Raw genomic sequence first — 14,457 nt, forward strand, 5'->3', positions numbered from 1 at the left:
TTCAGAGGGGGCCTCCAAGCACTCCTTGGATGGATCAAGTGGAGTCAGAAACTGTAACTCTGTTTTTGCCTCCTTTCTTAGGTCGAAAGGACAAATTTCAGATGGAAGGTGAATCATGCCTTCCATCTGAGACTTCCTCTCACCTTCCTTGAGGTCAATGTTACAGGTTTCATGGGAGACTTTGCAGTCCTTCATCTTAATTAAACTGCCCCAGGTAACTTTGGATCTTATTTGGGAGGCATTGACCAAACTTTCTTCTCAGTTGGGTCAGTTTGTGGGCCAATACCAAGGTTTGAATCTGGCGGTTAATCAGTTACAGGAATGGGCTTCTGTTGCTTCTCAAAAAATTCTTAGAATTTCTTAGAAAAAAAAAGATTTCCCCTGTTGAAATGTTGTGAAAGTATTTTGTCTGCAGATAAGCAGGTCTGAATTAGCCATGCTTTCTGGAGTGCCCCCTGGTGGCTCTCAGTGGAAATTTCTAGCAGCTAGCTTTTTGCTGCTGCACTCCTGCGCGGTGCTCTTCCCGTGCATCCAATGGTCTCCTGCCAGTTTCTTCTTTCCCCTTGTGTGATTCAGACGCGGCTTCTGCTTCTGCCATTCTTCAATATTGCTGTCACCTGAGAGCCCCAAACAGCACTTTTCAGGGCTAATTATGGCCCCAAAGACCCCAGGATTTAAGTTTTGCTCTTGCGGCAAAAATCATGTCTGCCACAGACGGACATAAAACTTGTTATATTTGCCTCGGGCCCAACCATGACAAGGCGGCCTGCCAAGATTGTGGAAATATGTCTCCCAGGGCCCAAAGACAACAGGCCGTGAGGATAGCGCCTCTGAGGGAGAGTACCTGGGACACATGGGGGTCCTATGCCCCGCAATGTTCCACCCAGTCTTCCCTAACCAGAGAAACAAAGAATCCGAGGGTCAGAAAACGAGCCTCCTCCCTTCAGTCTCCTCCACTCAAGAGGGTAAGGGAAGGTGAAGGTAAGATTGTGCAACCCCCTTCCAAGCAGGCCCATAAAGCCCCAACATGCATTGCGGCCCTGGGAAGAGATGGATCATCTGCATCAGGGAGATTCGCTGCGCCAAGCCAGAGATCCAGGGCACTAAACTTTGACTGATGCACGACCTCAACCGACTCAATCGATACATGGTGCAGATTCCCCGACACTCCTGGCACCAACGCAGCCACCGACATGCCCAACGCAAAAACAGGGCAAGGCAAAAAGGAAGACCCACACATGGAATAAGAGGCATCTGTTCATAAAAAACACCAAGCCCCCAGAGTCCGAAACAGGTACCTCCTTCACCATTACCCATACTACTATCAGACTATTCAGCAGGTTCAGAAGAGGATACCCAACATCACTCTCTGCACTTTTCTTCCTCTGCCTCCCCCCCCCCGGCACCTGTTAGAATGTATGATAGTATGCACCCACTTACATTAATTTATGTGCCTACATGTAAACTGTTGCGATGGTATATTACTTAGCGACGGTATAGAAAAGATTTTAAATAAAAATAAATAAATAAATGTCCGGGCATGTCACTCAAAGAAAAGATCTTCCACCTCCAGACATTCTTCTCGGAGTAGAAGAAGAAAAGAACAACTAGGCCTCCTAAGGAACTCCAAGGAGTGGCCTCACAAACTTTCTGCCAGATCACCGGGCTTTTCCAGACTTCCTTTGATTCGGTGGTGCATGCCCAACAACCTAGGTCCCCCTCCAGTATTTCTGGAGTGGACACGGATCGCCCGACACCTTCTACTCAACACTCGGATGTTCAACATTTGAGTCCTCATGGCAGCCAGTCTTTAGAGCAGCCAGAAGCCCCTTTCCCACTATCTCCCTTCTCTTCCAAGGGATACCTTCTGGCCCCCCTGGTGGGTCGCCGAAGCTGACATTTCTGCCCAAAGGTCTAACTTACTTCAGATTTGTTGAGAAACTGGGCTCCGTATTGAACCTTGAAACCAAGAAGATCCCAGATCCACGATCGGAGGTGCATGACTTTCTCAAGATATTCGACCTCCAGTGGAACCTACAGCACTTCCGTCTCACTCAGTGCTCGACACAGTCATGGACAAAACCTGGGAGATCCCTTTCTCCACGCCCACCACTTCTAGGAAAATAAAGCTGAAATTCAGAATGCGAAAATCTCAGCACTTTGCCGCAGTACAGCTTCCTCATGCCTCTATCGTTGTAGAATCTGCCATGAAAAAGGCCAGGAAGACACATTTATATTCAAATACCCCACCAGGCAAAGACAATCGTTACCTGGATGACTTTGGGCGAAAGGTGTTCCAGGGATCAATGTTAAACGCCAAGGTGCAACAGCACCAATTTATATCACACAATGTCTATATGAGTGTCTCCAGCATTTAAAATCTGCCGAGGACCAACCGTCTGGATCGGACCAACATGGACATTTGGTGAATGATTTAGAAGAGGGCTTATGTCACCTTTTATGTGCTGTCTATGATGCCTTCGACATATCGGCCCAGACATCTGCAGCCGCTGTTGCTGCAAGACGCATAGCCTGGTTACAAGCAAGCACAACCCTTGAGGGATATCCATGACAAGCTCAACAATCTCTCCTGTAAAGGAGATAACTTATTTGGTGATAAGCTTCGTGAGACTGTATCGCAACTTAAGGAACAAAGTGTGGCGGTATCCTCTTACCACCTTCCAGGATCCATCGGCCTCAAGACGATATTATCCCTCCTTCAGAAGACCTTTCTACCCACGGCGCTCTTACAAGCTGTACCTTCCATACTGCCCTCCTTCCTATGTCACCCAGAGGCCTCAGCCACCCCAGATACAACCTCAACAGGGCAGACCCCGAACACAGCATACGCCCAAGCCAACCCCAACCGCTGCTCTGAAGACTCCAACGTCTTTTTGATCCCTCTGCAGCCACAGCAACTGCAAATCTTTGTAGGCCGGCTTACTTATTTTGTATCAGCATGGGAACAGATTGCATCAGATTGTTGGGTCCTCAGCATCATCCGGAAAGGCTACCATCTGAATTTCAAGACGCTTCCCCCATTACTGCATGTAATAGTTCCTTCCCAGGGGACCGACGATCCCCTTCTCTTGCAGGAGATCAAGCTTCTCCTGGACCAGAGAGCAATACGGAAGGTACCCCGCTACCAACGATCCCGGGGATTTTATTCACAATATTTCCTCATACCCAAGAACACGGGAGGCCTGAGACCCATCCTCAACCTCAGAGGGCTGAACAAATTCTTCATCAAGGAGAAATTCAAGATGACCTCTCTCAAGAATATTTATTTATTTATTTATTTCGGATTTTTATATACCGGCATTCGAGATCGCAATCACATCATGCTGGTTCACATAAAACAGGGGTGCATAGTAAAACATTAACTATAACAATGGTGTGGAAAAAGGCAGTTACATTTAACAGGGTGACTAGAACTTGGCGAAGAAGGAAGAGAAAGGACAGGTTATTAATTCAAAAAAGGCTAACGATAGTAGATGGAGTTGAGGGATGACGTTGAGGTGTTAAATCTTACCATCCCTACAACCAGAGGACTGGATGTGCTCACTGGACCTCAAAAATGCTTATGCCCACGTACCCATGCACCCCTCTTCATGGCGCTACCTCTGCTTCCAAGCTTACATTCAGCACTATCAGTATCAAATACTTCCCTTCGGCCTATCCTCCACGCCGAGAGTTTTTACCAAATGCCTTGTGGGCCACCTTTGCAAGGAAGGCATAACACTCTTCCCCTATCTCGATGATTGGCTCCTAGTAGCCCCCAATTGCGATCTAATTCACACCCAGCAACTATGAGTCCTATCCTTCCTGGAGAATATAGGCTTCTTAGTCAATTATGAGAAATCTTACCTGGAGCCTGTCACAAACAATACAGTTCATAGGATCACTTATCAATACCCAACTCGGCAATGCCTTCCTCCCGGAACAAAGAATGCTCACTTTTCAGTCCCTAGCCAGGTCAGTAAGGGATCTACAACATCCCACCACACATCAAATATGGATACTCTTGGATCACATGGCAGCAGCCACTTATGTGATACCTTACTCTTGTCTACACATGTGACACCTCCAGTGGAGCTTAAAATCCCAGTGGTCTCAATTCTTTCACCACATGTCTCAAAAGATATTCCTGACCTGTTCCATGATCAAGGACATCGACTGGTGGCTACACCCAATGACTCTGCACTCAGGTGTGCCATTCTGGCATCCACCTCATCAAATCGTACTGACTACAGACGCCTCCACGACGGGATAGGGAGCCCATGTCTTACATCTAAAGACTCAATGCCTATGGTCGACGAAGGAATGAAACTACCAAATCAATCTGTTAGAACTCTGCGTCATTCGCTATGCTGTCTATACCTTCTCAAAGATTCTTCAACACAAATCAGTCATGATTTATACAGACAACCAGGTCACCATGTACTACGTAAACAAGGAGGGTCAGGTTCTAGGACTCTCTGCAAGGAATCCATACTACTGGAATGGACTCTAGTGCACTCAATTCAACTTCAAGCAACTTATCTCCCCGGTGTGAGAAACTCCGAGGCAGACAGACTCAGCCACCTCTTCCACCCTCACGAATGGGAGCTCAACGGCAAGGTAATGGCCTACATCTTCCGCTGTTGCAGGAATTAGGGTGAATTGACAACTTTTCAAAAAGCAATCTTCAGCCCTCTCAGACCATGGACTACCTAGCAGCCACATTTGATTTGAAGATAGGTTGTGTGCATCTGACAGAAAAGAGAGTTCAGAAGCTGTGGGGGCAAGTACATGCTTTGAGAATGGTATAGTCCTATCTTCAGGCTCTCTGTTCCATGGCAATGGCCTTGGATCTCGGACCATGGCCAAGAGCACAGATGTGACCTTTTCAGCGAGCTTTGCTATCCAGGTAGATTCCCCAAGCTCAGGATTTTTCGGTAAGACTGTCTCTGCCAGAGTTGAGGAAGCAATGTTTGCTGTGGTTTCTTGAAGAGTCACTTGTACCGGGGAGTGGACTTGATGACCCCAGCCTGGATCATAATGATTACTGATACCAGTATTTCAGGTTTGGAAATGCACTGTTAAGAACTGTTTGCTTGGGGTTGTTGGACTCTGGAGGAAGCAATGTGGTCTATCAATCGCTTGGAAGCTGGAGCTGGATGGCTGGCTTTTCTGGAGTTTACACCTTGGCTATTGGGAAGGCTGTCAGAATGATGTCTGAGAACACCATGGCAGTAGCGTACATAAATCAGGGGGCACCGGGAATCTTCAAGTGTGATTGGAAAAGGATGTTTTCCTTTCCTTGATGGAAAAGAATTTATAGGCCTTAGCAGTGTCACATATAGCAGGAGGTAGACAATGTTCGAGTGGATTACCTCAGTCACAATATAGTGGGCCCAGGAGAGTGGTCTCTCTCTGAGAGCCTTCAAGCAGATTGTTGCCAGATGGGGTCTTCCTGTCTGGTACGTAATGGTGTCCAGTCAGAACAAGAAGGTTCAGAACCTTTTCATCCACAAGAGAGACATTCATCTGGGATTAATGACTTGGTTCAGGAATAGCATACAGAAGGGATATTTACGTTTTTTCTCCATGGTTCATAATAGGCAGGATTCTTCAAAAGATTGCAGAAAATTCTCAGGGTTGGTTTTCTTGATAGATCCAGGCTGGGCCTGCAGCAGTGGTATATGGATCCTTGGTATCTAATGTCTTACAGGGAGGTTCTTTTCTAGAGTCAAATGTTTCACAAGGATCTGGATCAACTTTCTTGAGAGAGCACGTTTAGCAAAGATGGGTTATTCTCAGGCAATGGTGGCCGCGCTTCTGAAGGCTAGAAAATTCTCCACCTCCTTGGCTGACGTGTGGGTTTGGAGAGTTTTTGAGGATTCATGCTCTTAGCATCAGTGTGCCCATTGAGTGGCACCCATTCTATTGATTTTGGAGTTTTTTGAGGAAGGCCTTACTAAGGGATTGACCCGTAACATTTTGAAAGTTCAAGTTGTAGCTCACTCTTGTTATAGGGGTCATATTTGTAGTAAGCCACTGTCATCTCATCTGGATGTGTCTTGGATTTTGAGAGGCATTAAACATATTAGACTACCTTTTAGGATTCCTGTCCCTCCTTAGTATCTGAATTTGATTTTATCTTTTAGTAGTTTGCTCCTGTCAAAGCAGTTTCTCTAAGACTGCTCACTTTGAAGACTGCCTTTTTGGTTGCTATTTGTTCAGCTCGGAAGATGTCTGAGTTGCAGGTGCTTTCTTGTAGGGAACTATTCTTATTGGTTACGAAGGAAAGTATTCAGATTAGTGCTGTTCCTTTTTTCCAAAGGTCGTTTCAAATTTTCATTAGAATCAATCTAATTCCCTACCTCCTTTTAGCAGGCAAACAGGTTCTATGGTCTGTGCAGATCTTTGCCCTCTTAATGTGAGGAGATATGTTTTAAGATATCTCAAGGTCACTAGGGTTTTTTGACACTCTGATCATCTTTGTTCTCTATGGTGGAATGCAGAAAGGTGAGGTGATGCACTGGATTAACAGTTTACGTGGATTCAGGCGTGCCTTTGCTGAGACAAGTAAAGGTTTATTCCACACAAGTGTAGGTGGTTTCATGGGCAGAGTTCCAATTGGTTTCTCCCTTGGAGATTTGTAAAGTGGTGACTTAGTCATCGTTGCATACCTTTTCTAAACATTACTGCATGGATGTCAGAGCTCAAGAGGAGGCTTCCTTTGCCTCAATGGTATTGTGAGGAGTTAGGGCAACATCCCACTCTGTATGGGAGTAGCTTGTGTATATCCCACTGATCTGGCCTGGTCTGATTGGGTGAAGAAGAAGGTGAAATTAGTTACCTGATAACTTCCTTTCCTTTAATATAGTCAGATCAGGGACCTCTCTATTCTGCAAGTTAGCTTGCAGATAAATTGGCAGAGTTGAGGATAGGAATGGTTTCTCTCCTCTGCTGCAGGTGTTACTTTCTTAGTTCCCTTCTGGGATTCTTGTTCTTTCATTTCTGCTTCCTAGTTCTTCTGGAAGTCTACTGGTTTAACGAAAAAGATTTTATAATCTCACCTTGAGTAAAATTATGTTTGCTGTAGATTTGAGTTACAGGAATACTGGCAGGCTGGTTTCAGTACAGAGGTATATATGGAATGACATTGAGTCTATTAATCTCCGTCTCCATCTGCTGGTTGGCATGCACAACCCACTGGTCTGTTCTGGTCTGACTGTATTAAAGGAAAGAAAATTTTCAAGTAAGTAGTAATTTCAGTATAAATAATTTTTTTTGTTGACTATTCTTGAACAAATGCATCAGAAATAATAGCATACCATGGATTAACCTGACAAGTCCATTTTTACTGGTGTTAGTGTTCTTCACCTAATAGAATGTTTTCCTTCAATATTAAAATATGCAGTTAATGTGACATATTTCTGCTTAGGATGTGAATTTTTTGTGATTTTTTTCTTTTTGCAAATTAAAAAGTATAGATGTGAGGGGGTTTTTTGCATTCGAACTTATGCATTTTGCTGTCAGGATAACGAATTTTAGAGGACTATGCAGTAGAAATCTTATTCATATAATAAAAAAGTTCTTGCTTTTTTATTTAGAAAAAGAAAAGGTGTTCAGGAAAAATTCCAAAGAAGAAGTCAAGTTTTCTAATCAAAAACATTCTCCAAAAACGTACCTTTCTGATACAGAAGAAAGTGAAGCCAAAGATAACAGCAGCTGTATGAAGAAACACCCAGTTGTTTTGTTAACACCATTAAATTCAAAATCTAAGTTGCAGGAGACATTCAAAAAGCACAATTTAGCTTATCAGAGTTTTTGTGAAACCATAACAGAAAACAATACAGAGAATAATACATCTGAAAATGAAACTGAAATCAAAGACAAAAAAGGGTCTTTACAGAAATCATTAAACTTGATAGGAAATTCTTTAGAAGACAGCCGGTCTGAAGATGAGGAATTTGGTCCTTTATCTATCAAAAGGAAATTGAAAGTCTCCTCTGAGCAGACGGGTCAATATTTTAAGAATTTCTCCAAGCACAGGACCATACAAAGTAATCAGAAGAACTCTACAGAGCATAAGAGAATGGGACATTTTCCACAGACTCCATTTAAAAAATATCTGCCATTGTCAGATGAGTCAGATCAGGACAGCAATTTAGAACTGAAAACTGTGATGAAAGCTCATCCTACTCAGCTGAGCAATGAAAGTCTGAATGGTGACTCTCTGATAGAGAAACCAAAAACATCAAACTATTGTACTAGGAGAGTTGTGCAGTCTTTGAAGAATAAGTTCCAGTCTGAAACAGAAAGCAGTGAAGAATATCAGATGAAAAACCTGAAATCTAGAACATTATCAACAAAAAACCCTTCGCAGACAGCCAAGGATACTCTGAGTTCACCAGCTGGCAGGACAGCTAGAGCCAAGAATAAAAGGCAGCAGAAGTCCACTGACCCCTTTGCAAAGCTCACTGAAGAAGAGAATTGGACTACGAAGGAAATGGAAAGGTTAAAAAAGTAAGTATGAGAGATTTTTCTAGTAAAAATAAAATTATGGAACTCTGGGATGGGTTGATCCTAGTGGTTCAGTTAGCAAGTGCTGTGCACTGCAGTACAGAAGGTCTCCAGCTCAATTCCCAAGTCGAATATTGACCCTCATGTTAGCTGTAGGTGAGAATGCTGAGAAGGCAGCATTCACAGTCCCTAGAGGAGAGGAAGGGAGTCATGGTCATTGCTTAAGGTGACACCTTGTGATTTGATTCCAGACCCATGTTTGCAACATTATGGATGGTTGCATGGCCCCTGGCTCATGTTGTTGCTGCAATGACTAGACCAGGTATGTCAGGGACAAGAATATAAAATAAGGAAAATATGCTTTGGTAGTTGCAAATTAAAACTCATGGTACCACAGGTTCTTAGTTGAGCTGGAAGTACAAAGGAAAAGGAGAAAACTACCAGGTCAAAACAAAAGTAGGATGAATTCCTACATTTTGGTGAAACTAGTGGTACTTACGAATGACTAGAATCCTGCATTTTCAGTTTAAACCAGTTTTCACCCATAAATTGCCATATTTTTTCCAAAGGTGACAATTATTTTAAACCAATTTTCACCCTAATTTTAAGTTGATTAAAGAGCAACTCCAGAACTGCAGATATGCAGGGTTTCAAAGCCTCCCACCACTGTTGGAAGCTAGTGCGGACCAAAGCAATTGCAGCATTTCAAGTCCCACCCTTCCTCCACCTGGAAAGCGCTTGCTGAAGTGGCACCATCCCCCCACCAAAACCCCTTCCCGGCAGGCTCCTTGGTCTACAGAAAAGCAGAAGTGCAGTGCTGTAGAGCGTAGGTGTCACAGCAAGCATGCTACCAAAGGAAGAGACTGGAACCACAGCCATTAAGGATGAATTCTGTTGCAGTGGGAATGGGGAGATTCTGGGTGGTGGTAGGAAGAAAGAGAGACATGCTAAGCAGAGAATAGGGGTACAGAGGGATATGTTGCTGAGTGAGTGGTAGGAGAATCTGCTTAATATTTTACTATCCTGGCTTCTGTTCACCAAATTAAACTCCAGTATTTACCGAATAATTAGATTTTTTTTCTACTGATTTTCTCTTGTTTTTGTTCTTGTCATAATAAACTCTGATAAATTCCCAGGGGCAAAAAAAATAAAACCAAAAATGAAGGCCCCTATGTATGACCAACCTTAGCTGGGTAAACCAGAATGAACGCTGCAATTAAATAAAGGTGCCCACTAAAAGAATCTTAACCAAATAATTATAAATTCATAAAGTCTTATAAGCCAAGTGGAAATTATCACTAGCTGGGAGATGGTATCACCTTGTACACCTTTTTCCACTGACTGCTGAAGATTCTGACCAGTAGCAATAATGAGCACATGTTAGAGATGCTACTATAAGAATACAATACAATTATATGCATCCCATAATTTTTAACATGCCATTCTACACCAATGAAATTATATTTTTATTTAAAAAAAAAACAAACAGTAGAAATCAAAGTCTCCAAAATATATTCCTTGTCATCCAGACAGATCAGTCCCTAGAACCTCGATCTATGGCCTTTGAGCCTTTTAAAGAGGCTTCTTTGAAGGGCCTTGCCCGGAAGACTGATTTTTCTGGTGGCAGTCTGTTCTGCCAAGCATATTTTTCATCGATAAGCAGGCTGAATAAGTCATTACATATGGGTGACATAGTCTACTGGCACCGAACAGATTAATCTCTCCAAACTAGATCTTTAAGCTCTGTTGGGCATGTGCAGAAGTTTTATTGCCTTGTGTGTTTCCTCAACATGGATAAAATCTCTCTCTCTCTTACGTTTTTTATTTAAAAATCTTTAAAATGCCTTTAATTTTTTTTTTTTACTTCTGTTTCTTCTTAAGTTGCCTCACTACTTCTTTAACTTCACAACAGCACTTTTCAATGGTACTGAAAAAAAAAACTGAACTTTTTGACAAAGTGTGACCTTCTCTTCAACCATGTCTGGGCAGAAGAAATCAACCACAGTGAGTGGTTTTTAAGAGTTGCATCTGTGGAAAGATTATGTCCCCCACCAATGGTCACAAATTATGTTATCGATGCCTTGGACTGGTTCATGACTAGAAGGACTGCCATGCTTGCAGATGGATGTCCTCACACCTGCAGAGTTCCTGGGCTCTTCAAATTGAGGAATTACACAGATCTTGCCAGAGTTGCAGTAGGTCCTCCTCCTGCAGTGCAGCCTTGCTGGAAAAGGAGTTGAGCGGGAGCTCATCATAAACTCCCCCATCTTCTAAGGCCGAAGCCTTGAGTTCAAGCTCCCCCAGCTCCCCTGCATCGAAGGTAAAGCAACATCAGTCACTGGAACTGTGTTGAAGAAACATGAGCATTTTAAACATGATTGACATGACCATCATTAGCACCAACAGCAGTCTTATGCTGAGAAGATAAAGATAGCCTCAGGAAGCCCAATTTGGTGCACAGAAGAATATTTATTTATTTTAAAATATTTGCTCCTGCACCCACCAAAGTTTGGGTGGGTCACAACAAAAACATACATAATATTCAGAAAAACAAAGTTAAAATAACTTAAAACAACATAAAAACTAAAAACATAAATAAGGTAGAAGAAGATAATTACAAAATAACGTAATAAATTTTTTTTTTTTAAATGGTGACATGACAGATCTATATCAGAATGAAGTGGGATTGTGAAGGGAGATCATAGAGTAGAAGAAAAGCTATTTATTAAGAATTGAGGGATCGCAAAAATCTGGAAAAGCCAATGTAAAGAGGTGATGTTTTAGTGCCTTTTTAAACTCTTTGGAGTTGGAAATTAGTCTCAGACAAGGTGGTAAAGTGTTCCATAGAATAGGACCTGCGATGGAGTAGGCACATTCATGTGTTATGTTTAGTCTATTGGATTTTAGAAATGGAATTTGTAACAGTAATTGGTTTTTGATCTTAAATTTCTGCAAGGGGTGTAAAGATGTATAATATATAATATATATATATATAATATATAATACCATCTTCCCATTCCAATCAGTGATTTTCTATACGTTAAACACACCATGATGTCCTATTTACTTGCAATAGTAGTAATATTGTAATTTATCTGTCAACTAAGTCCGACCTTGTAAATATCTGTACTGTTAATAAGGTACGATTAATTTGATGCCCAGCCCTTTGCGCCCCCGCTAAATCTAGTTTAGTTTAATTTTAATTATATGTATTCAGCGATGTATCATTATTTAAATATGTTGGATTGTAAAGCTTGTTGCTAATTTAATGTTCATTGTAAACCGAGGTGATATTTGCAAACGAGCCGCGGTATATAAAAACCCTTAAAACCCTTAAAATGTGGAGTTGCTGAAAGCCATGAATTGTGATTGTTATGGATGAGATTGTGTGTTATTGTTAAGCTTTTGTATTGAATTCACCATTTAATGGGAAGTCAGTGGAGGTGGAAAAGAGTTGGTGTAATATGTTCATGTACCTTATGCTTAGAGAGAAGTCTTGTTGCGGCATTCTGGATGAGTTGTTGAGGGCGTAGAGCGGTTTGAGGTAATCCTAGACAAAGAGAATTACAGTAATTCAAGCCAGTAAAAATCAAGGATTGAAGTACTGTACGGAATAGGGATGGTTCAATTTGTGGTTTGATATGTCTGAGCAATCGAAGTTTGTAGAAGGAGGATTTAGTAATGGATTTGATGTGATTGGAAAAGTTTATTTTTAGATCTAGAAGAACGCCAAGATAGAAACATAGAAATGACGGCAGAAGAAGACCAATCGGTCCATCCAGTCTGCCCAGCAAGCTTCACACTTCTTTTTTCTCATACTTATCTGTTTCTCTTGCTCTTAGTAACCTTAGGTTCTATTTCCCTTTCACCCCCTCTATTAATGTAGAGAGCAGTGATGGAGCTGCTTCCAAGTGAAATATTAAGTTTGATTAGTTGGGTTAAGCGGCAGCATAGCTCTCTGCCGTTGAAGCAGAGAGCAATGCTGGATATGTGTGAAGTATTAATTTTTCTTCTCAACTGCCGTTGAAGCTGGGAGCTATGCTGGATATGCATTGAAAGTGAAGTATGCCTTGAAAGTCACATTAACTATCAAATATTGAAAAGCCTAATAATTGGTAATTGAATAAGCCTAATAATTGGTAATACCTATAGCCCATGAACCCATCCCTGTTTTGTTTTGGTTTTTTTTGTTTGTTTTTTTTCTTTTTTTAATTGGGAGATGGCAGCCCTCCATCCTTCCGCTCCGTGAAGGTGGAACACCAACCACTGGCCACTGGCATCCCACTCCGTGAATGCCTCTGTGGTTACTGCCACTCCGTGCAGTGTTTTGCTGCCTGCTCTTTATACGTGTCCTCTAGACCTGATGGATCCACAGTGTTTATCCCACGCCCCTTTGAAGTGCTTCACAGTTTTGGACTTCACCACTTCCTCCGGAAGGGCATTCCAGGCATCCACCACTCTCTCCATGAAGAAATACTTCCTGACATTGGTTCTTAGTCTTCCTCCTTGGAGCCTCAGCTCGTGACCTCTGGTTCTGCTGATTTTTTTCTGACGGAAAAGGTTTGTTGTTGTCTTTGGATCGTTAAAGTTTTTCAAGTATCTGAAAGTCTGAATCATATCACCCCTGCTCCTCCTTTCCTCCAGGGTGTACATGTTTAGATTCTTCAATCTCTCCTCGTATGACATCCGATGAAGACCCTCCACCTTTCTGGTCGCCCTTCTCTGTACCGCTTCAATCTTGTCTCTGTCTCTTTGAAGATACGGTCTCCAGAACTGAACACAGTACTCCAGGTGAGGTCTCACCAAGGACCTGTACAAGGGGATAATCACTTCCCTTTTCTTACTCGATATGCCTCTCTCTATGCAGCCCAGCATTCTTCTGGCTTTTGCTATCGCCTTGTCGCATTGTTTCGCACACTTCATATCATTAGACACTATAACCCCAAGGTCTCTCTCCTGCTCCGTGCAGATCAGCCTTCCCCCCCCCCCCCCCCCCATCGAATACAGTTCATTCGGATTTTCACTCCCCATATGCATGACTTTGCACTTCTTGGCATTGAATCTCAGCTGCCATATCTTTGACCACTCTTCCAGTTTCCTTAAATCCCGTCTCATTCTCTCCACTCCTTCCGGCGTGTCCACTCTGTTGCAGATCTTAGTGTCATCCGCAAAAAACAAACCTTACCTTCTATCCCGTCCGCAATGTCGCTCACAAAGATATTGAACAGGACCGGTCCCAACACCGATCCTTGCGGTACACCACTTAAAACTGCTTTCTCTTCCGAGAAAGTTTCATTTACCATCACACATTGTCTTCTGTCCGTCAACCAGTTTGCAATCCAGGTCACCAACTTGGCACTCACTCCTAAGCTTCTTGTTTTATTCACCAGTCTCCTATGTGGAACCGTATCAAAAGCTTTGCTGAAATCTAAGTAGATGACATCGAGCGCTCTTCCTCGATCCAATTCCTTGGTTACCCAGTCAAAAAAGTCAATCAGATTTGTCTGACAGGATCTTCCCCTGGTGAATCCATGCTGCCTCTGGTCCAGCAATTCTCCGGACTGTAGATAGTTCACTATTCTCTCTTTCAACAGTGACTCCATTACTTTTCCCACCACCGAATTGAGGCTAACCGGTCTGTAGTTACCAGCTTCCTCTCTGTTCCCACTCTTGTGAAGCGGAACCACCACCGCTCTTTTCCAATCACTCGGCACCACTCCCGTTTCTAGGGATCTATTGAACAGGTCACACATCGGACCCGCCAGCACATCTCTGAGCTCCCTCAGTATCCTTGGATGAATCCCATCAGGTCCCATGGCTTTGTCCACTTTCAGATTCTTTAGCTCTTCCCATACATTTTCTACTGTAAAAGGGTTTTCATCTATTCCACTTCCTTCCAGTTTCTTGTTGTGTAGAGATGGTCCTTCTCCAGGGTCTTCTTTA

The 14,457-nt window shown here is 42.7% G+C and overlaps 1 protein-coding gene across 5 annotated transcripts in view; it reads left to right on the forward strand.

The window, feature by feature from the left end:
- MIS18BP1 (MIS18 binding protein 1) overlaps nucleotides 1-14,457 on the forward strand; it is a 308,295-nt gene that overhangs the window by 151,829 nt on the left and 142,009 nt on the right. For all 5 annotated transcript variants that reach the window (XM_029598455.1, XM_029598456.1, XM_029598459.1 and 2 more), the window contains one exon: nucleotides 7,602-8,517. In XM_029598455.1, coding sequence (XP_029454315.1) covers nucleotides 7,602-8,517 — 916 coding nt within the window. The remainder of the gene's footprint in view (nucleotides 1-7,601; nucleotides 8,518-14,457) is intronic.

This window comes from Rhinatrema bivittatum, chromosome 4 (genome assembly GCF_901001135.1).
Source record: "Rhinatrema bivittatum chromosome 4, aRhiBiv1.1, whole genome shotgun sequence".
Taxonomy (NCBI): domain Eukaryota; kingdom Metazoa; phylum Chordata; class Amphibia; order Gymnophiona; family Rhinatrematidae; genus Rhinatrema; species Rhinatrema bivittatum.